Here is a 23,991-nt window from a genome sequence, read left to right on the forward strand (position 1 = left end):
GGAGTTTGAAGAGATTCAGAAAGTTCAAAAAGATATGATTATGTATGTGGGTAGATGTACAAATAAATTTAAAGTCTAAAGAGAGATTCCACTATTACTACAACCTTTTCAAAACGTTAAGATTCTTTGGTAACTATTCAGCAAGGCGAAACTATAGTTTGCTTGTTTCATTAATTCATTAGATTAATGTCAGTTTTAGATATGTGCTGAAATCACTCTGCTTTAAATAAGATTTAAAAGTTCGTGACAATTGTTTATTAATAAAATTACAGACTTTTTGGACATCACACATCTTCGTGTTTTTACCTAAAGCGATGTTTCAAAGTCTAGACTCTGCCTCCGTCCTCAGGTAAAAAGTCAAAGGAAAATGGTATATTGATAAAATTACTGACTTTTTGGACAATATCCTTTCTACTGTTTATATAAACAAAGTTCTAGAGAGTGGAGTGTGCAGAGAGGGGCTAGTTATATGAACTTGGCCCAGTAGGCTTTTTGCCTGAGGACAGAGCCAGAGTTCAGTGTCAGAACCATTGTTTAAAATAAAAACAGAATGATGGATAACGTCTGAAGTCAACAATTTTACTCGGCTCTACTTTTCCATAATTCTACCTCCATCAGATCTAGAGCCACTATCCATCTTCTGCTATCAAATTTGAGCACATTTGATTTCCTTTCAGCCAATGTTACTGCCTCAAGCAAATCAAAGACTGAATGTGACAAAATTGTAGAAGAAAAATCTGAGTTGGATTAACTCAACAGATGTAAATGTCCAGAACATGCAAGTACTGTGGTATGGTCCACTAGCTGAAGCCCAACTGGTTATCCACAGGGTCCACCACTCTGGGCAGGGCACGAAATACAAAGGCACATTGAACCTTGCAGACATGGTCACCCAGAACTGCTGCATGAGTGAATGACCTTGCCAGATTGAAACAGTTTCCAATCTTCAGTGACTGACAAATTGGCTGGAAAAGAGGAAACATTTGGACACTTTAAACTGCAAGTTTAGTATGCTCAAATTTGTTTACTCCAAGCAGAAGAATCCTGCTTCATAAGCCATAGATACTCTGCTAGTCAAGAAATTCTCATCCTTCAATGGACCACACAGGTGTGTTACCCTATTCGTAAGAATCTGCCAGTGATCCCTATCCAGAGCCAGATGAGTCCAGACCACATTCTCACACTCAATTTCCTTAAGATCAGTAGTAGTATTAATCCTATCTATATCATGGTCTCACAGGTGTCTCCTCCTTATTCATTTTCATATGAGAGGGCTGTTTCTTAAGTTTTTAATGCCAAGTTACTGAAGAGAAAAGCACACAGTAATGCACAATGTATTTGAAAGGAGTGTGGAGAATGTGATCATGGTCTATTTGAAGGCACTGTCTTGGATTCAGATTTAAAAACTGAAGGTACCATAAAAAGCCTTTGATACTTATGTGAACTATCCTGGTACCTCCTAAATACCCACTCACCCCTTCAGTTGTGCATGTGCACATGACACAAGGTGATATCCGCTCTGCTGACCCCACATTGATTGTTGTATGTCCCACTGTACAGGACAGGCGTTCTTTCCACACTTCCAAGTCCAGAAAAGGGATACTGTTACACGACACTCTTGGGTTCCTGAATCAAAAAGAATGTCCCATTGTCTACAATTCACAATGCTACAAACATGATTTCTCAAGCTACTGACAGCACCTGTACTTACAAGAATGGATCTGAGAGGTCTAGAAGTGAACGCTGAACCTTGCTGACATGGTCACAGTTGTCACACACAAGTCGGGATAATGTAACCTTACGGATAACTGCCAGCTGAGCTTCTGTAAATCTCACCAGAGGGTCATCATTTTCATACCTGCAAAGTCACAATGCTGAAAATATCAACAATTCCGTGGAGCAGAGACCTTCTTGAGAAACTAATAGCCACTCTGCTAGTTAAGAAACTCCACATCTTCGATGAAATTTATGGAATAATTATCATGTTTACAGTAGCCCACCACTGGAGTTTGTTCATCTTAGGTCCAAAATTATCAATACCCTGATCTCAAACCAATTCAATCTACCTTCTTTCCCCAGGGTGACGGACCAATTTTCCCACCCTTACAAAACAGCAATCAGTTTATTTGTTCCACATTATTTTGAGAGCTGTTCTCAAGTAAAGATTAACTTTGGCCATATTCATCATATATGAGTTCTGACAATCAAATAACTGGTCTATGATAACAGGGACCTACAGAGACAAAAAAGAGAACACCAGAAAATGATCACAAATCACAAGCACAACAAAATGGGAAAATTATGAAGAAGGGAGGAGGAATAAAGGGCACAAATTTAAAAAGAATTAATATACAGGCTATTAAAAATTGAATTTCTGTAACAGCATTTTAAACAAGATTTAGGAATGTGAAACAATCAATGAAGATACAGCAGATGCTTGTTTTACAGTGTTTTGATATACATTGATTTGAATATCGGCCAATTTGAAATGTTTCTAGTAATTTCCTTCGTTTTCCCAATGGGCCATTCTCAGCCTCTTATAAATGAGGAACTGGAAGAGTTGGCTGCACCACTGATTTAGAAACAGCAGTGGCAAAAACAAGATGAGCCAATTTTATGATCCTATGGAAACCCATGGCCTGCAGGAAAATCTAGCTGGGATTGATAGATACCTACACAGGTTAAGTGGCACTAATTCTAACTGGGAACAACAGACCAGTTCTGTCAGACAAAGAGTCAGTGCCTTGCAGCCTTACTACCATGTTCTGTTGGAGAGGAGGCATGAAGCAAGGCAAACTACCCTCCCTTCTTATTTTAAGAAGAAATTGAAAGAGCCTCCAATTGATCCAAAAACGACAACAAATTATCCAGTCGACTCTGACGACCCACAGCCAGGGCATTCCTCTTGTCGGTAACACCTACATATTTAGAATTTATTACAGAACAAATGGTATATAAATCCATGTATATACTCTTTGTGTTTAAAATATATAAATGTTTTGTATCATTTTATGAAAGAGAATCTCATTTTTTATATACCTGGATTGCATCCCATTGAAATATGTTATAATTTGTCTTTCAGTTAGGCTGATTCGATATACGTTGGCATATCCAGGAACGTAACTTGGCATATAACAACGGCATACTTTTATCTTTATAAGACATTTTAAACACTTAGTAAACTTACATTGGAAGACATTATAATGTGAGCCTTTTGTTAAAAAGACTTACAAAACATGGGGGCAAAAAACAAATAAAATAAAATTTTATGTAATATATTTACTTATATTTGACAACAAACATATATACAGTAATTACCATTACCTATATTACTTGGGTATACTAACCAGAATCGGTCACATTGTCGAAGAAGCCTGAACTGATGACCAATGATGCATGCAAACGTAGGTCCAATGACACCTCCCATGAGAGGGGTCTCTGCTAGTCCTCCTGGGAACAAGTCTATGTCATCCACATGAGCATAAAGCCGGCGTAGCCGCTCCACCAAGGGAAATGAAATTTCTCGCTTCAGGTCATCAAAATCTCTTGCCCGAGTCAAGTTGCACCATGCACGGTATTCGTTGTAGCCAGGAATACCATGGTCCCGTGCTGGAAAAATATGTTTATTGAAGAATGTTTTTTGGTACCCTGCTCACGTCAGACTGAAGGAAACAATCTGGTACTTTTGCATCTTTAAAAGTAAAACTTTGCTAGTCTGTCTAGGGGTATATAATGAGGAGCCACATAATTTGTAAACTTCAACAAATATTAAGGTTATCATATGAATGAAGATGGGATAGGCAGATCAAAGATCATCCAGATCATTCATACATGGAGTAGTTGAGAAATGCACTCAAACTTTGGTTGGAGAACTTGATGGAATTAAGCCACTTACGAGACACTGACATAGATGAAATGACAATATTGTGATGGATTTGACCAATGCTTTGCCAGGCAACAGTTCTGTAAACACGAACCAGCACACAACAATAGATGAGATTGTGTATTTTATGTCACCTGCGCCATTCCCAATGCTGGTAACAGACATATTAACTCATAGTCTGATACGTGACAAGTGTTTTCTGTTTGGTCCATGCCGAGAGGATATAAGAGAATATGGGAACGGTTGGAGGCGTTTTTCCGCACCACCGGAAATTTTCCAAGGCGCACCCCAGTCCGTGATTGCACACAGCTTTCAACTTTCCTTGTGTATATATTGTGCAGGCAACAAGCAGACATCATACAAAATCGTGAGAATGAACATGTTCACAGTATAGAACGAGGTGAAGGCTTGAACTTGGCGATGGTCAAGCTTACGACCGTTCAAATGGCTGAGTTGCCGTTGTAGCATAAGATATGTAAGTTAGGCATGATGTGATCTGTAAAGCATGTACTGACAGAGGGCTTGTGTCTATTGGAAAAGGAAGAATTTTCAATAACATGCTATGTGTGTGAAATATACACTTCACGAAAGGCCAGGCATAATCATAAGAGACAGACCCATCTTCTCCTCAGAGAGGATGTTACATAAAGACTGTTACCACAAGAGTTCAGTTGGGAAAAAGAATCTGTGGTCGTGGGCCTCAAGGGACCCGATGCCAAGATGAACTGATTGGCGGTAAACCGCCATTCGTAAAGTAACTCTGACTCTGACACTGATTCTGGGGGCGTCAGTGTGGAGGTGGGGTTGAATACCTTCACCGTGACCCTGTGAGTCATAGAGGGTGATGAAAAGAGGAGTCTCAAGGGACTAGGACCCAAGAAAGACTGCCCTGGCAAAAGCCAGCAGCATGTACAAATGACAGACCCATCCTCTCACCAGAAAGGGCGCCCCACAAAAATCAAGACCATAACTGTCAAACAGCAATAAATAACTGGTCATGAACTCCAGATTGGGCTTGACACCAAGACATACTGACTGACAGACCATCAGTCGCAATGTGACTTTGACTTTGAATTGATTTGTCTTGAGTTCCAAAGTTCTAAGGGAACAACAGTATGGCCAGAAGAAGAATTAGAAGACTTAGTGCTGCAGTACATCGATTTTGAAAGTGTGTAATTTAGTGTTACTTTTACGGTTCCTGTGTTAGAAATCCATTGCCAGAAAACAGATAGTGAAGACTAGTGGACATAGACTGAGAAGATTGGTGTGGAGTGATTGTAAATTGTGTAAATCAGCAATAGTGTAGTAATTATTTGTAGTCGTTAATAAGGCCAATTATCAATCCAAACCTCATCTTTAGTCACTGCTACAAGTGATAATATTAAAATGTTTTTTTTAATCCGTAGGAATAAATTATGGACTGGATTCAACTAGCTTAGGATAGAGTACACTGCTTAATTGTTATGGGCATGGAAATGAACACAACAGGGTTTGAGGTTTTCACAGCACTGAAGATTCATATTTAGATCTTCTGGATATGTTACCATGTACTTTGTTATGTGGGTACAAATATACGAGGCTACATGGAGTCATAACAGTGAAGATCTTGAAAGGACCTTGGATTACACAGAGGTGAACAATTTTTTGAATAGCTGAGAGAGTGTTAGATTGTCAAGGAGTCTGCTCCTTGGAGTTTGTTAATTGTTCCTAAGTTTTAATCAAAGAATTAAAAAGTTTCTAGTGTCTCACAAATCATCAGTAGGCATCTAATATACTTATTATGCCTAATAACACAGAAGTTAGTACTTTTATGGAGTATACGTATTTTATTAATTTTACTACATGGAAATATGGTACTTTGACAACCAGAATGGGATAAATACCAGTATGAGAGCAGTATGTACAACACAATATCACATGGTAATGCCAGTTCATTAACTAAGTACGTGTGTATCAGCTTAAAGTGTATATAGTATTAGAGGTTTCAAGTGCTAATTATGTCATATAATATACACAATAGGCAACTGGTTACAAGTGCCACACTGATATTAATAATAGCCCATTGAATAATTCTTGAAATTTAAAGACTGTTGTATTTGTAAATATTGTTGTATTACTAAAAATTGTATTTGTAAATGTTTAATTATAAACATTACTTTAGTACAATATGAGCATTTGTGCACTAATGATACCTCAAGTAAATTTGAAAGACATATGTATTTAATAAATAAAATTCTTTAATTGTTCTATTTTATCACATAAGTATTCATTTAAATTTGGTATGAAACCATTCTATTATGGAGACCCTGTAGGTCAATGTAATATTTGCAGCTAATATAGTACATAATTGAAGCATTTTCTTGACCAACCTCTCTGAACGTTGATGGCTGCAAGATCCATGCCTGAATATGGCATCCGCCTGTCCTCAAACAAATGATTTGTTACTTCGCTGGTGATGAACTGGTCCAGTGTCTCCATTGGTGTGGCAGCAAGGCCCCGGATAAGGTCATCAACCATTCCTGCCTGATAGAGAACATCAGGGTTGAAGAATGTGTCCCTAAGCCGCACTCCAGGCTTGCGTTCTCCATAATCTTCATCCATACGAAGCAACATAGGGCGCAGCAAACTGTGGCCAAAACGAAAGGCAGCTGCTGCAAACTCATTCACAATGGTAGCATCACAGCCTGGATCATAACCTGCAAGAGTAACGCACTGATGCATAACTAAGCTTTGTTCTAAGAACAAACTATTTGTTATCAACTTATAGGTAGAAAACTGCCCTAGTGCTTGCTTTTGCAACACAACAAAATATGTCTAGGGATTTCCCTCTCAGTATTCTACAGAAACGGCCAGAACTCCAAAAAGGACCAGGGACTCTAAGGGACCAGGGACTTACAAGGAGGCTCTGACCAACATGAAGGTAGCTATCTTCAAGGAAACTTATCCTGAGGATAAGCTTACCGAAAATGACCAGAATTCCATTCTGGAAGCACTGGCGGAGGTGTTACATAGGACTCCTAATGGAGAACTACAACACCTGAAATCCTACAGACTAGTGGGAGGTGCGCTTATTTATGTATGCACCGGCCAACAGTCTGGTCAATGGCTCACCAAAGCCATTGACAGCCACAGGCTGGAATCAGGTTCCAGGCTGAAGGCTACTGATGCCTGTCCAAGCCTGTTAAAGTGGCTCTCCAGACTAGGGACAAAGTTGCCCAGACTCAGAAAGAGCTGCTGAAAAGGATTGCAGATCTCAATCCAGGACTTCATACTGAGAACTGGAGGGTACTCGATAAGCAATCTGAGTCGAATGGCCAAAGGCTTCTTATTCATAGACCGGGACTCTTATACTATTATACAGAGGACTGGTTACAAAATATTCACAGGACTCTCAGAGGGGACTGTTAAGGTGCTGAATGATCCTGAAGTTCAACACCAGGCAGAACCTGTCAGATACAGTATCTTGCAACTTGGCCTCTGAGGGGGAACGGGATGATGTACCCACTCCCTCAGTTGACCAGAAGAGAGTATCTGTTGAGAAGAAGACAATCCCTCCTCTAGTCAACCCAGCCTTAGCAGATCAGGGACCTCCCTTGGAGGAAACCAGGTCTGATAAAGGAAAAGGGGCTGTGGAAGAAGGTATGGAGGAGGACACCTTTCCCAGCATTACAGAACGAACACACAACACATACATACACACAACATATGCTCCTTTCGAATTAACCTACACCACAGCAAGGATGCTATGGCAATTTTATGTTTTTATTTTATTTTATTTAACTTGATGAAGGAAAAGTAGACGTAGCACTTATTCAGGAGCCTTGGATACATAGGGGCCAAATAAAAGGCTTAATGGATTCAAGGGGAACACTTTATTCTGTTGTACCTGGAGAAAATGTGAGATCATGCATATATATTAATAATCATATTAATGCTTTACCCTTGCTGGAGTTCTGTTTCAGAGGCACAAAAACGGTGAAGATGACATACACATTGGGCAGAGGCTGTGAGGAGCTCATCATCACTTCAGCCTACCTTCCATATGACTCGGATGAGCCCCGCCTCTTTCCAAAGAAGTGAGGGACATCATTGAATATTGCCATCTTAGGAAAAAGCAGCTCATCATTGGGTGTGATGCCAGTGCGCACCACACACTGTGGGGGAGCACTGACATCAACACGAGGAGAATGCCTCACGGAATATTTGGTGAGTTTGAAACTTAATATTCTAAACCAAGGTAACGAGCCTACCTTTGTGGTTTGCAATAGGCAGGAGGTTCTTGACTTGACACTAGGGACCAATAAAATAGGAAACCTGATAAGTAATTGGCATGTACCTGATGAGCCGTCCCTGTTGGATCACACACACATGTATATATATATATATATATGCTTTCAAATAAGCAACACTACAGAAGATAAAGCTACTTATAGGAATCCTAATTGGGAGTCTTACAAAAACTACCTGAAGGTAAATCTGGAGACCATCGCACAAAATATACGCACAATAAAGAATGTTGATCGGTCTGTTGACCAGTTGCAATGGGCTATTATCTCATCCTTAAATCCGAACTGTCTGGCTAGGACCACTTGCGAACTGAGGAGAGCGTCTTGGTGGTGTAAACAGCTGAGTGGGCTTAGAACCAAAACGAGATGGCTGTTTAATACAGCTAAGAGAACAGGACAGTGGGACACCTACAAGGAAGCCCTTGCCTGTTACAACAAAGAAATAAGGAAAGCCAAGCGATCCTCATGGAGGAGGCACTGCCAGGAGAACAATGATGTACCAGGCGGTGCCAGACTCATGAGGATCATAGCAAAACAGGCAACCAATAAGGTCAACATGATAAAGCTGCCTAACGGGCAGTATACTCAATAAGGAAGGGAGACACTGAACGAATTATTCAGGGCTCACTTTCCTGATTCAAAATTGATTGATAATTTGGACGATGGGCAGGATCAGCAAAACCTGGGCACTTGCCAAAGCAAGACGAACAGGGCAGACTGGAACCTGGCCAGACTCATAAATAACCAATCAAAAATCAGATTGGCACTGAATAGGATATGCTGATGACATAGCAATCCTCCTAAATGGAAAATTCCTTTCAACAGTATCAGAGCGTCTTCAAACACCTCTGTACACAGTCCAATAATAGTATGAAAGAACAAGTCTTTCCATAAATCCTAATAAGACCATAATTATAATGTTTACTAGGAAGAGAAATATATAGGGCCTAAAGGAACCGACCCTCTTCAATAAGACGATCCAGCTCTCCAGTGATGTCAAGCACCTTGGTCTAGTATTAGACAAGGGACTTACATGGAAAAAGCAGCTGGACAAGGTCATCAATAAAGCCTATAAGGATCTTTGGACATGCAGAAGCATGTTTGGTAAAACTTGGGGACTGCAGCCGCACATTGTGAATTGGGTATACGAGGGGGGACCCAAAAATAACCAGAATTTATTTTTGTTATTTTTTATTTTTGCATTTTTTTGAACTGTATATTAGTCCCCTTCAAAGTATTGTCCATGTACACTAATGCACTTGTCCCAACGCTTTTGCCACTGCTCAAAACAGTGCTGGAATTCATGAGGCTGGATACTGTTCAAAGCCTTTAGCATGTTTTCTTTGACTTCATCCACATCACGGAATCGCTTTCCTTTCAGACTTCTCTTCATCCGTGGAAACAAAAAAAAGTCCGACGCAGCCGGGTCGGGTGAGTAAGGTGGATGAGGCACAATCACCATGTTGTTGCTTGTCAAAAACTGTCGGACCGTCAAAGCTGTGTGGGCTGGAGCATTGTCGTGGTGAAGCAACCAGTTCCCATTTCTCCACATTTCGGACCGTTTTTGTCGCACACTCTCTTGTAATCTTCGTAACACATCCAGGTAAAAATGTTGGTTCACTGTTTGTCCTGGCGGAACGAACTCTTTGTGGACAATGCCATTCACATCAAAAAAACAAATCAACATTGTTTTCACATTGGATTGCACTTGACGCGCTTTCTTCGGTCGTGGTGAAGTTGGAGTTTTCCACTGGCTTGATGATTGCTTTGATTCTGGATCGTACCCGTAGCACCAAGACTCATCGCCAGTCACAATTCTTTTAAGAAATTCTGGATCGTTCTGCACTTCACTCTTCAAGTCGCGGCAAACATTCACGCGGTTTTCTCTTTGGTCATCTCCGAGCAAGCGAGGAACAAATTTTGCAGACACCCGTCTCATGTGCAAACCTTCGGTTAAAATTCGCTGGACCGTGCTCCATGAGATGTTCGTTTCCTCAGAAAGTTGGTCAATGGTCTTTCGACGATCTTCATCAATTGCACGTTTGATTTTGGCAATGTTTTCGTCATTTCTTCCTGTCAAAGGACGCCCGGGGCGTGGCATGTCTTCTGTTGACATGTTGCCAGATTTGAAACGGGAAAACCACTCATAGACCTGTGATTTCCCCAAAGCATCATCATTAAAGGCTTGCCGAAGCATCCCAACAGTCTCGGCTGCAGTTTTCCCTAACAGAAAGCAAAATTTCACGCACACTCTTTGTTCCTTCTGGTCGGCCATCTCACTAATCGCCAAAGGGTTGAAACAGGAACGCACACAACAGAGCACCACAGACAAACCACTTAACTCAGACTGACGCCAGCTCACTAACAGTCACGGGAGACCCCCAGCTAACACCACCTAGCAGCACAACTCGTAACTACAAAGCATGCGCGCGCAACAGGTCGGTTCCGGTTATTTTTGGGTCCCCCTTCGTACACTGCGGTTATAAGACCCATAATTACATATGGCCTCACAGTATGGTGACCCAGAGTTAAACTCAAGACAAGCAAGGAAAACTTAGCAATCTGCAAAAGCTGGCTTGCTTTGGTATCACAGGAGCAATTCAAACATCTCCAACAGCTGCACTGGAGACAATCCTTGGACTCGCCCCACTGCATATACAGTTGGAGGTAGAGACCATGGTAGGAATCTACCGTCTCCAGTGCAGTGATCATTGGAAACCTAGATCCGATGTTTTCAGCCATACATACGTACATAACTCAGGACATGAAAAAAAAGAACCCATATTACAAATGGGGTCTGACAAAATGATACTGAGACATGTATATGAAAAACCCTTCACGGTCAGATTTCCTGACAGGAGTGAATGGGAAGACGGGTTTCGGCCCGATAGAAAAGGGGGACTGATCTGGTATACAAATGGTTCCAAGATAAATAAGGGCACTGGAGCTGGTGTCTTCTGCTATGGCACGAGGCGGAAACTTAGTTTCAGCCTCGGGCAGTACACGACAGTATTCCAGGCAGAAGTGTATGTCATTAAGGCATGTATTATGGAGAATCTAGATAGGAACTACAGAAATAGGAACATCTACATTCTATCTGAGAGCCAGGCTGCACTTAAAGCGCTTGACACACACCAGGTCAACTCAAAATTGGTCTGGGATTGCCACCAAACCCTCATGGAACTGGCCAAACATAACAGGGTACAACTGATATGGGTGCCTGGGCATGAGGGTATTGCTGGAAATGAAACAGCAGACCAATTGGCTAAGATTGGAGCTGAACATCCGTTCATAGGACCTGAACCAGCCTGTGGTATCTCTATAGGAGTTGCCAGACAGGCAATCAGGGCTGGACAAATATGAATCACAAGAAATACTGGGGATCCTTGACTGGACTCAGGCAAGCAAAGGGACTTATATGAGGACACTCTGCTAAAAGAGCGAAGGAACTGTCAAAGTTAAACAGGAACCAGCTATGATGGGTGGTGGGACTACTTAAAGGACACCTCTTCAAACTGGGACTAAGTCATAGTCCAACTTATGAGAGGTGTCAAGAAGAAAATGAAACAGCCACACATATCCTGTGTGAATGAGAGGCCTTAGCTTATTTAAGATTATATCACTTAGGTCAATACTTTGTGGAACCAAGTGACTATTTCGACACCCCCACATACAAATCCTGTGCTTCATTCGAAGCGCAGGATTGCTGAGGGGATAATCAAAAAGGGAAGCACAGTACACCACTGTAGATCGTGGTGCAAGGGCCGAGAAGGCCCACCACTTATACATTCATTCATCTCCTAGCTAAACAAATAAATACATATAAAATGAGTTACAATTTTACTTCTTTTGTATACACATGTGTCCTCTCATTGTGATGGAAGAACAGACTTTGAGGATGTTTGGGAATAAAGTATTGAGTACAGCATTCGCACTTAAAGGAGTGGAAGTAAGAGGAAGATTGAGAAAAATAATTTGCTTAGTGGGAGTGGGAGTCCAACTGGGACCACTCAGCACGGTGGCCACTGATTGGCCTATTGTAGCCTGTCCCGGGTGATTATGACGATGGAGAATTTGGTGGAATGAAGATTGGTAGGGGAAACCGAAGTACTCGGAGAAAACTTGCACAAGCGCGACTTTGTCAACCACAAATCCCACTTGACCAGACCCAGGATCGAACGAGAGCCACTGTGGTGGGAAGCCAGCGACTAATCACTTGAGCTATGGTGCGGCCTTTGAGAAAAATAAATCAGCGGCCATTGTAAAATAATAGAATTGAAGTTCCTTACCATATTTTCTAATTTCATGCCACATGGTCTTCATGCTAATAATGAAAGGGTATAGGGCAGTATAAGGGTTCCTGAACTCCCACACGATATAAGAAAGAAGTCCTGTCCTTGGTAGTAGCCTTCAGTCTGCAGGGTGAGACCATGCCGATGGACACCATCCCATCCAAAGAGGCGGGGAAGAAATTCATGATAGGTGATGTGCTGAGTGACTGCAGAGAGGATGCGACGAGCTGTCTGGTACAGCTTCTCATCATCCCAGTGTGGGTTTAACAAGGATAAACCCTCGGCAAGTCGGTTGTGTTCACGCAGAAACAGTGTATGTAGTGCAGCCAGACCAGGTTGTTCACTAGCTCGAGCATCTCCTGCAAAAAAAGAGACATAATTGAAATTGTAAGAAACAAGAATTCTGTGGTCAGAAAGTAAATTTAAACTACAGTTCATGGTCGCTCTAATTACCCACAGGAACTGAAGTTGTGCAAATAAGAAGTTTCCTTATCAATATAATAGATGTTGAATAATTCTGCAAATGAGTGGCTTCAGTCAACCACCTAATTCAACCATGGACATAAGTATTTTGAACATTAACTGTTAATTTTCGTGAAATTAAATTTGTGTGAGCTGTCACTGAAAACGTGTCATTTTGATTTCAAGATATGAATACTTAGGACGTTCTAAATGTCATATAAATATTTTCGCTTTTCAGTGACCAGACACGGGGTTTTGGATTGGTAGTTGATTTATTGAACATTTACAACTCATAACTGCAAAGGTTTATAATGTCCTCACTAATTCATATACTCTACATCTCACTACAGCACATGGCAAGCCTCTGGCTTATGCCACTGGAACTATACTTCCACTCTAATATATGTCTTCATATTTTAGTGCTTGAGCACAGAGGATAATTTACATGAGACATGCTTACCTACAAACCAATTTTTGAAAACAGGAATGAGAAATTTGACTTCACGTTGATGGTGTGTAATGATCTGTAAGATGTGCAGTATAGTTTTAATGCTGGCTGACTTGTGAGTGAAGTTGCATTTTAATATTATTGCTCACCTGCTCGGAAGCACACCTTGGAGCTGGATTTACACTCAGGGTGTGTGGTGATCTGGGGTAGTAGGGGCTTCACTTTTGGCACATTCTTGGTTACATTGAGTTTACCCCCTGTGAAGGAGCGAAGGACGTTCTTCTCGCACACATCAGAGCCATACACGAAAGAACTGTCAATGTATGCTGTCACCTGGTTCAGCTGTTCCCTGTAACCTGGAGTCACAAAATCTTCAGAGCAGCATTAATCATTCAACAACAGCAGTTCTAAAACAAAAATTTACATGCTTGAATTTATAAACAAAAATCTGGCAGCATTCATGAACAAAGCATTTTTTATAGCAACAATTATGAACAAGAGATTTGCCATGGTAGTAATCATGATCAAATACTCTGTTGTGGTGTTCATCAGGAAAAAGAATTTTCCGTGGCAGTCTTTACAAAAAAATTTCACGGGGACAATCAAGAACAGAACATCTGCCATGACAGGATTTTTGGAAAAATATTTGTCCTGGTAATATTCAAGAAGAAATGATTTGATGTGACAGAAATTTCGAAAAAAATCACACATGTTTTTTATGGTCACGTTCATGAACAAAGGTTCACTGTGGCAGCTTTCATAAATACAGTATGTGTCATAGGAAGATTCATGAATAAAAAACAGGTCAAAGCAAATTTTTTTGCATGCAAGATCTGTCATGCTGATGATCATGATTGAAAGATACACTGTGGAGAATTCTTGAACAATAAGCTTGCAATAGCAGCATCTACAAACAAAATTTTCTTCTGCATATAAAGAAATTCATGAGAACTAAGGTAGTATCCTGATATTTTTTAATGTACTGAAAAATCTATGAATAAGTAGGACCCGTCACAGTCAAAATATTGATCAGTTGCCATTAGGTTATTTAAGGACAGCATTTCAGATTAAAAATTATATAGAATAATAAATTGTGAGTAGGTACAAATTCAGACAGAAACAGCCATGACCTACTTCAGTTTATATTATTTTTGTGGCAAAACGTCCATCGGAATTTTCGAAATCAAGTGACACGTGGAATATTTTTGCAATTTTTGTGGTTACAATCTCTGGGGGTGGGGGGGAAATCCTCTTAGGTAATTATCATAATTTCAACTACAGAATTAAGATATCTACAAAGCACAGAAGACAGGCATTCTAAAAGCAACACCCTGACCTGGAAAGAAACGTTCCTGATAATTGCTAAAATATAAATTTATCTTGATGTATGTTCTATGACAAGGTGGATGGCATCACAGTGGACTTGTATATCACGATATCTCATTAGAGTGGCGTCCAGGGCTCTGTACGGTCACCAACAAGTGAGCAGGGTTTGATGATGACAGTACCCTAGATTTTTATTTGAGATGAACCTGACTCCAGCAGCAACCGTGTTACTTACTTTCCTGGGAAAGGTTCTTCATGACGGAACCTTGAATAGGTGATGAATGACTTCTCCAAAATCTTTATCGAAATAAATCAGTCATTAAATTGGTCAACATTCCAGCTGAGGATTACGAGAATTTCTCAGAATCTCTAGATAGATTTTAGGATGATATCTTAGACGAACAAGTTGCCATCCTATTCAAATAATTCTCTGTCCTTTAACCATTTCTGTATAGTTTTTCATTCCTTCAGGCACTGTAGACAAGTACTGTTTTTGTTAAACTTCCACTTCCAAATCAGGAAATTCTTGTATTCAAATAATTATCTAGGGATAATTTATGCTAAGGTCTTTGTGGTTTTCTTTAGTTCATCCATACAAATGCTGGAACGGTACATTGAGCTACGTCACAATCAATTCCATTCACATAACTCCACATTAATAATCGCAAATATCCTATTTTTTAATTATATTTAACTTATGAATATAACAGAAGTCACTAAATGTACGAAGAACTACATAAGAGATTAACTCTCCACTGTCAGTGACATGTGCAGGGCTGTGCCCTTGAGCTTAATAGTAAAACAGTAGATAGAATAGGAGCAGGTTGACTGGGGTTCAATTCCTGACAGATGCAGAGACTTCCTCTTCTCTCATAGCCCTATTTTGGCGCCTAACTAGTCTTTCTTTATCTCTGGGGTAAAGCAGGTACAGCAGGAAGCAAACTGATGACATCCACCTAGTACTGAGGTTAAGAACACATGGTGCACTATTTCCACAGCTCCATATATCTGAGAGATGTGGTGTTCTGAGTACAGGGACAACTTTACTGCCGCTCTTTTGATAAGTGACTTAACTTACCTAGAGTCAATTGTCCAGGCATAGAGCGCGTTACAGGAATACACATTGGTTTTCCTGTAGTGATGTTCACTTTGGGGAAGTATGGATCATCTTCTGGTACAGGGATAGGGAAGCACTCAGGATGTACCGTTGTCATCGCATCACATGGCTGGCAATCCAGAATGGAATCCCCAACAAAACCTGAATGGAAAATAAACGCCAACTTTCTGGTATCAGAACAAAAATGTTCAAGACCAAGAGGGTCCTGTCTAGGGTTCTGAGCAAGTTCAATTCAATTCACAGCTAAGTTTCATTTTAATATTATAAAATTGAAATCTGTAGAGTTGTGTTATTTATAAACAATACTCCAAATGATGGTGTTCCAAGTGGACACTTTCTAATAAATTTTATACATAAATATTCCAAGCACATTTCTTGTTTCCCATACTTTATGCCTGAAACAGTTTCATCTCGATTTCGCACTGTCAGCTATGCTATGTGAACTGCATAAATAATTAATTTTCTTTTGTACTTTATCATCTACATTCCTCACTTACACTATGATCATTTTAGGGCACATCAGACTCTGCACCCAATATTATCATGGTGGTCAGATCAAAATATGTCAATTGCTGCTATGTCCCTAGACAATCTTATGCACTTTAGGCATAAGGTGACCTGTTTAGTATTTACACGACATATCACCATGTGGTGCCACAGTGGTAGACAACAGAAAAAAATATTTTATATTACATGCTTTCATTCTTAAAGCCTGAACTTAATGATAAGTAATAATAATAATTCATACCCATTTCTTGCATTTCTTTCATACAACATCTAAGAGATTAAATAGCCTTGCTGTTGTTTTCATTGTTCATGAGATTTATTAAAGAGGATATAATAAATAAGTCTCATATAAATTTATTCAGAGCAACAATCATAAGTATGAATTTATATTAAAGAATTAGAACAATGTAATTATTTCAGTACAGTTTATTTCTAGGATTGTACGTTGTGCGTTCAAGTTCTAAGGTCTCCNTTTTGATTCGTTGTCACACGACATTCGGCCTTCTTTGAACTGTCACATCCACAAACGTACATTTTTCACATTCATGACACCATCACCACATGTCTCACTCAACTGGCGATGAATTTCAATGCATGTCACGCCACGCAAGTGGAGAAAACGAATGATTACTCGCTGTTATTGTAACGAAAACGTCGCCGTTTTAAGTATCAAAAACACTGCTCACTCTCGCTGCCACCACTAGAGTTCTGTGTGCTGTACAGTGCTGCCTTCTCTGTCACGCATTCACAAAGAGTGCACACGTATTTTAAACTAAACCGCATATGTCTATCTGCTCCCAGTCCTGAGAAAAAAAATCGGAGACCTTAGAACTTGAACGCCCCTCGTATTGGGGGAGGAGTACATAAATCTTATTAAGTCTGTAATAAATACTTTTCAAGTTCAGTGAGGTATGACAAATTAAAAAGAATGAATTAGGTACATGCTTTTAACCTCCCTGGATGAGGTACCTTTGTTAACAGGCGTGTGTGTGAGATCATGGTCCAGAAGTTGCGCATACTGCATGAACATGAGGGAGTAGCGTACATGAGGGCGGCTGGTGTCTGGATGCACATTTACAGAGATTAGCCGAGGACTGGGCAAGGGCTTTCCAGTCACAGACAAGGCCCGTGGACTGCCAACACCTGTACACAGACTTAAGATTAGCAATAGAATTTGTTTTGCTGGTTATAATGTCATTATATTCCATGCTCAAACTGTAGAATTATGAGGTCATGTTTCATGTCCAAATCATTTCACATTCTGATCAAATATCACGTGAAGTGGTCTACACTGAATTTAATATTTGTCTACACTGGTCTGTTATAATTATTATTTTATATCATGCTGTAATTTATCTTAAAGAGATATATTTTAAATACCTGTTCATAAAAATTACTATACAACATAAAATAATTATCTCATTAATATCTATATATTTTATTCACATCATGTATCAGTATATTGTATAGATTTATTTTATGCTATGAAGATGTTATATAACTAATGGATCCCTCAGTACAGGGCACTTTCTCTGCTATTCATTAAATACTCTTAAGAACCATAACTGATAACTATTTCTATTCTTGTTTTCCACAGAATTTCTGATCAGTGTACAAGCAGGAGCAAAATATTGCTTGAAGTCTTGCCAATAATAATAATAATAATATGTAATGGCTTTAATGCAGTTTTTATTGCAATAATTTTTATTTACTTCTCATATATCGATTAAATGTCAGTAATTTCAGCGTTATTTTGTTCAGATGATGGACTGTGGTGTAAACTTTTTGGTTTAATTGCATAAAAAGGAAACAAGCAGTACTGCACGCATCAACTGTTCAAATAGCTAAAGACTGCAAAGGCTCAACTAACATACAAAATAAGTTGAGTGAGCTCATGTGTACATTGGGCAGAAAATGAAGGAAGGATACAGGGCGGAAGAAGTGAATAAAGAGATGAAAGTTATTTCAAAGGCAACTGTGATTTTAATTTTATCTGAATGAATCAGAGTGACATTAATATTAATTTATAACATATAATAAATCAGAATTTGTGAATCCAAACATGATGCATGCAACCATTTTGGAATTTAATCATCAAGATATTTGGTGAGTGTAGCAGTATGGTAGCAAGCACTGTCATGTGACAAACACTTGAATCAGTCAGCACCAGTCAGTCTTTGATAATCTATTCACATTACTGGTCTTCACCTTCTGCCTTAATTTACACAACATCATGCATGCATGCATGTGTGTGTGTGTGTGTGTGTGTACACACGTGTGTGCATTATTAAAACTGGAAGAACCTGACACAAGCCACAGGTTTTGTAGTCTTGCAAGGTTTTCAATTATTTCAAACAAGAGGTGAAGAATGGCAGACCTGTCCACAGTGTTACCAAGTACAGTAGCATGAATGTATTGTTGATGCATGTGGTGTCAGTCATAGGACAGTCATATATGGTACAGATGAAGGATCTAACAATGTCAACCTTGTATCAGTGTCAATCTCAGTGTTACAAAATAGCACCAATATGCCATAAACTTTCAATCCTGCAAAGATTGTATAGTACTTTACCATCATGATATGCTGGAGGCAAAAGTCTCACAAACGCTCTGAGGGACTTGCCCCATTCTGGGTGACGTAGGTTGTTGCACCAGCCAGTTGTACTCCGGTAGCGACTAGTGTGGTCACAGGGCAGAGTTTGCTCATCACAGCGGAATACCCGTGGTATCTCCAGAGTGTCAGTTAGATCCACGTTGGGTAGGACTGCCATCAGTTCACGTAGGTCCCGGGGAGCTACTGCACTGTGACCTGACTCCTGGTCCTGAAGCTGTCTACACATACCACCAGAGAATAACATATATATATATATATATATGTATATATATATGAGGATGTGATAGGATATGTTGTGTTCAGGGCTATCACATGCCTCAGAAGGTGATGATAGTCGAGGATAAAGTAATGGTGGAATAATGATTAGCAGGAGAAAGCTAAAGAAACAAGAAAAACTTGTTTCTGTGACACACTGTCCACCATGAATCTTATGTGAAGTCAGCTAGGATTGAAGCTAGACAGCAATTTTGGAAAGCTAGTGGCCATTTGCCTGAGCTATGACATGGCCACACCAGAGATTTAACCGTCTAGATTTTAGGAGTAACAGCATAATACTTGAGTCATAAATAGCCCGCTAATAGGCCTTAGTGTTTCATGGACTAACATAACATTATAATACTAAGACGAACTGGCACAATACATCACTGTGGTCACAGTGCAAGGGCCAAGAAGGCCCACCCCTTATACATTCAAGACGATCTGGCAGAGTCCTTGAGGATCTAACAATTGCACTTCTTCGTTTGTTTCCATCTCAACACAATAACTATCAGAATTTCATTTACATTTTACTGTGTATAACGAGTTTATTGGTCTTAATAGTATGACAGTGTGCTACATGTTTCAGCTTATAAATCTATCACTAGGCAGTGTACGTTAACAAACATTTGCATACTATTCAGTTCTGCTTTATATGAATTCATAATTACAATATAATAAATATTACTGATGTACATGACTTTCCACCATTTAATACATTCAGCTTTGATCTGAATTAGTACAAGTTTTATAAAATTCATTAAAATTGGAATATATTTTTTTAGGTCATAAAATATATTGCATTGTTATGGTGTATTGAAACATTTAGACAATTAATTAAAATTGTTGTTCATTATATTTATGCACTTCTAGTCAAGAAATTCATAATAATGAAACCTGAGGAGTCATTAGTCTGTTCATAAGAGGTCATCACTCTGTCAGTTGTGAGCCAGATGAGTTTAGTCCGCATCTCATTTCTTTGAAGCCTAATTTTATCACCATATATTTATGCTTAGGTCTTCTGAGAGGTCTATTGCCATAGAATTGTCTGGCAAAACTTCAGAACACATTTCTCATCACCCATGTATGTTACATGGCCCATTGATCTCATCTTCCTCGATTTGATTATACCAATAACATACGGTGAGGAGTATGAATTATAAAACAATAGGGACTAATATAAATAAAAATATAATAATACTAACATAATATATTATAATACAATAATACTAATATAAATAAAAAAAAATTTGTTTTCTATCGACTTAAAGAGGGTTCTATGAAGACGGGTGAGGATGGTGGTGCTACTTACCCCTGCAAGAAACTGCTAACAAATCTAGCTGAAGCAAACTGAAGTATAAGCGATGTATTGGCAATTTCAGCTGCTTGTCTCTTTGGGCGATTAAAACCGAATGCTGTTCCAACTGGAGACAGTGGGTCAGCTGTTCGACCTACAATACACATGAATGTACTGCTATGATAAAATATTTATATCAAATATCTGAAAAGCTTTAGGTTAATTAAAATATGTAAGCCTGTGATGGAAGTTTCTGGTGAAATAAATCCATATAAGATGCACAATTGACTAAAACAAGGAGATGTCTTAGTCCCACTGTATTTTAATTTTGTCATAGAGGAGTAAAATAAATTAAAGCTATCCCTGTAACATGCCATTAAGGCCCATAGGGTTGTGAGACGTCAAGGGTCTCACATTATTTAGACATTCGGCTCAAAGATGGTGGTGAGGTTGTCAGCCTTATGCGGCGACCGTGCTTTACTCCCCAGGAAAATTATTGAATTAATTCCTGGTACTCATTTCTGTTAGAGGCTGAGTCGACCCCCAGGCCATAGTGTGAGGGAAGGATTAGATCAATTGAAAAAAAAAAATCCAATCACTTCATTGGGACTTGAATCCGTGACATTCTGGCTTTTTGCATAACCGACTATGCTACCGCGTGCCCTTGTTGTAGAGCAGAGCTAGGTAAATTATGGCCTGTATATATATTCAAATATTATTAAAAACAAGAACCTCTACCAATTCTATATTTCTAATAAGTAACAAAAAATTGTAATAAAAATAAATAAGTGAATATGCGATCAGTAATCACTTAACACAAATAAAGTTGTTAGTGAAAACAAAAGCATCAGTTTCCTATCAGACATATTTACTGTAGCTACACTTGGACATGAGAACATCAAGTACCCATACTGCAGAATATGTTTAATGCATATTTTAATACTTCATGGACATGAATTAATGTTAGAATACTATATTCATTAATTATAAATCATGTGATATGGGAGTTTTCTGATATACCTATAATTTACGTTCAGTCACTGTGAATAACTTGCCTCTGGTTTACATCTTTCAAGTATACAATTTTGTCTTGTAAGTTTGTCTGAAGAGCTGCCATTGAAAATAGTCCTGTCTGGATCCAAAGTAAAATTTGTTGCCTGTAACTGCTCTATAGTTTGCCACCAGAAGAATCCAACAGAATCTGGCTGACTTGGAGCAGAATGATATATTCATGCTGACATTTACATTTTGATGTGTGTATAAACACCAAAAGAAAAATGCAGAAAGTTTGTAATGATCAGCAGGGAGATATGTTTTTAAAATGAATATAGTTGAAACTTTTTATATATTGGCATGATGCCAGGTCAAAAGCAGAAATAACTTTGTAATAGACTCAATTATTAAAATTTTTTTAGAATAAAGAATGCATAATTAAATATAAAAATGACAAAAATTAAGTTCGTGATGAAAATAATAAATATTATTTAGTTCAGTACCTGTTGTCATCCTGTCTTATTTCCAGTTGTCTAAGATCAAAACAGAGCATGAGGAAAAGAAAATTTACTGCTTCTTTTGTATGGCTGTAAAATATGATATCTTAAGTGAACAACATAAATTACAAATGTTTGAAAATAAGAGCCTGTAGAAAACATCTGCATGTAAAGGGGTGAAGTGAGAGAACAATTCTTGATATCAGAATATGAGGAACTTCTGATTTATGTAGTGTTATCAGGACACTGAAGTCTAGATGACTATTATAGAATTGACATGTGGATACGAGGAATACATATAGAATTCTGGCAGGTAAATATCCTGGATAATGTCCACTTCTACGTCAAGGAGGTGGGAGGATTAAATGAAGAGGGATCTTATGGATATGAACTATAAGAACTGAAAGTGGATGGAGCTGGTTCAGAATCATGTTTGGTGGCAGGCTTGGAATTCGTGGAGGAGAAACTTCCATTCATACAGAAGCACAAGGATAAGTCTTGATCAGCTGCTTAAGGAAGATCCTGTAGTGTGAGCATATAACTCTAGCATTACCTTCATAAAAATGTTTCATAAAGCAAACATACGTTGCTCCCAGAGTTCCATCTCCTGTTGTAAAATTTTGTGAACATCTCTCTTTGCCCAGGCCACAGAGTCTGCTAGTAAAGTCCCTGATACTATGAAATGTGGATTACTGGTGCTCCAGGGGGTCAAGTCCATGTGCCCTATCACGGCACCTGTACACGCTGTCATAGCATTTCTGCAAATAATCAAATCTGCATGTCAGTAAGACTGTAGCTCTGACACTCTGACATGTATCATATTGACATTTTTCATGGTTTTTCCTAAATTCTTTCAGGCAATTGTTGAACTTATTAAAATAAATAACAATTACATCTTTCTACAGCAGCTTTTGATCTGTTATTAAACCCCTCTCAACAAAGATACCAAAACAAACTCTGTTGTTACAGAATGATGGTATAATAAACAATGGAGGCATAGCAATAACTTCAAAAGAAAGAAGGCCACCTTCTTATCTTCTTCATTCTCAAACTCTTCTTCTTCCTTTCTCCATTTATTCTAGTCTTCTAACTTGTCTTGACTCGCATTTGTGTGTTCACTTTATGCTATATAACTTATGCAGCCAAACATTTTTGTTAATGAACAAGTGAATGAATGAATTAATCAGTCAAGAGACATTATAACAATTAAAAGTGGTAAATTTTACATCAAAGATCTTATATTAGATTGAAATAAGCTGCATATGGGAAAGTTTACCGAAATGATCATGAGGAATCAGAACATCCCATACAATTCTGGTATATGGCGCTAAAATTGGGTCAAAGTACTACCCTTGACGAATATTGCACTTGTTTTATATTTGGAATGAAAATGTCGCCTCTTCCTCATTTCCATTGGTATTTGAGTGTTTCTTTCTGCTGTTTTCATTATTTTATAACCTGGTCTAGAGCAGAGAAGGGTGTGAAGACAAACATTTACATCTATTTGAAGTACTGAGTAATAATGTCTCTCTTAAGTTATAATGATGTAATTTTCTCACTTTAAAGACGGGTTTAAGAAAATTCCTGATGTCTTGGAGAGGGGGTGACCATATGCCCTGTTTTGAATAGTGCAGTCCTGTTTTACACCTGTGTCATGTTTGTCCTAACAGTTTGCACCTAAATATCATTTTGACCTCTTTTAATTCAAAGTGACAACTTTTTTACCTGTTACTGTACATATTTATATTTTTATTTTTAAAATTGTCTCTTTTTGTTCTGCTTTTGATTGGGGTCCTTAATATTAATTTTAATGAACTCAAGAATCATTCGTGATTATTACTTTCATATTGATGATGGCTATTGTAGGCAGGCCTATTCTTTTCTTTTTTTATCACAAATGAGAATGGGACAGTTATTATAACTAAAGTGCTTCTTGTGGAACAAAACAATATTGAAAACTTTATTTTGGAATGGGGAATCTGGACCATATCATGTTTCTTACAAGGGCTATGGT

General features: G+C 38.7%; 1 protein-coding gene across 2 annotated transcripts in view; it reads right to left on the minus strand.

Moving 5' to 3' along the window:
- Positions 1-227: 227 nt before the first annotated feature.
- The window catches only part of LOC111874511, a 100,078-nt gene continuing 76,314 nt past the window's right edge, over positions 228-23,991 (minus strand). Inside the window, exons 13-24 of one of the 2 annotated variants that reach the window (XM_023870072.2) lie at positions 22,563-22,735; positions 20,503-20,641; positions 18,894-19,153; positions 17,291-17,464; positions 15,776-15,955; positions 13,521-13,727; positions 12,566-12,820; positions 6,253-6,579; positions 3,348-3,609; positions 1,712-1,858; positions 1,476-1,626; positions 228-965 (exon numbers count right to left, since the gene is read on the minus strand). In XM_023870072.2, coding sequence (XP_023725840.1) covers positions 801-965; positions 1,476-1,626; positions 1,712-1,858; positions 3,348-3,609; positions 6,253-6,579; positions 12,566-12,820; positions 13,521-13,727; positions 15,776-15,955; positions 17,291-17,464; positions 18,894-19,153; positions 20,503-20,641; positions 22,563-22,735 — 2,440 coding nt within the window. In that variant the 3' untranslated portion in view covers positions 228-800. Of the gene's footprint in view, positions 1,627-1,711; positions 1,859-3,347; positions 3,610-6,252; positions 6,580-12,565; positions 12,821-13,520; positions 13,728-15,775; positions 15,956-17,290; positions 17,465-18,893; positions 19,154-20,502; positions 20,642-22,562; positions 22,736-23,991 lie in introns of both variants that reach the window. The other variant, XM_033755478.1, reaches the window with a different exon arrangement.

Source organism: Cryptotermes secundus, unplaced genomic scaffold (assembly GCF_002891405.2).
Source record: "Cryptotermes secundus unplaced genomic scaffold, Csec_1.0 scaffold629, whole genome shotgun sequence".
NCBI lineage: Eukaryota > Metazoa > Arthropoda > Insecta > Blattodea > Kalotermitidae > Cryptotermes > Cryptotermes secundus.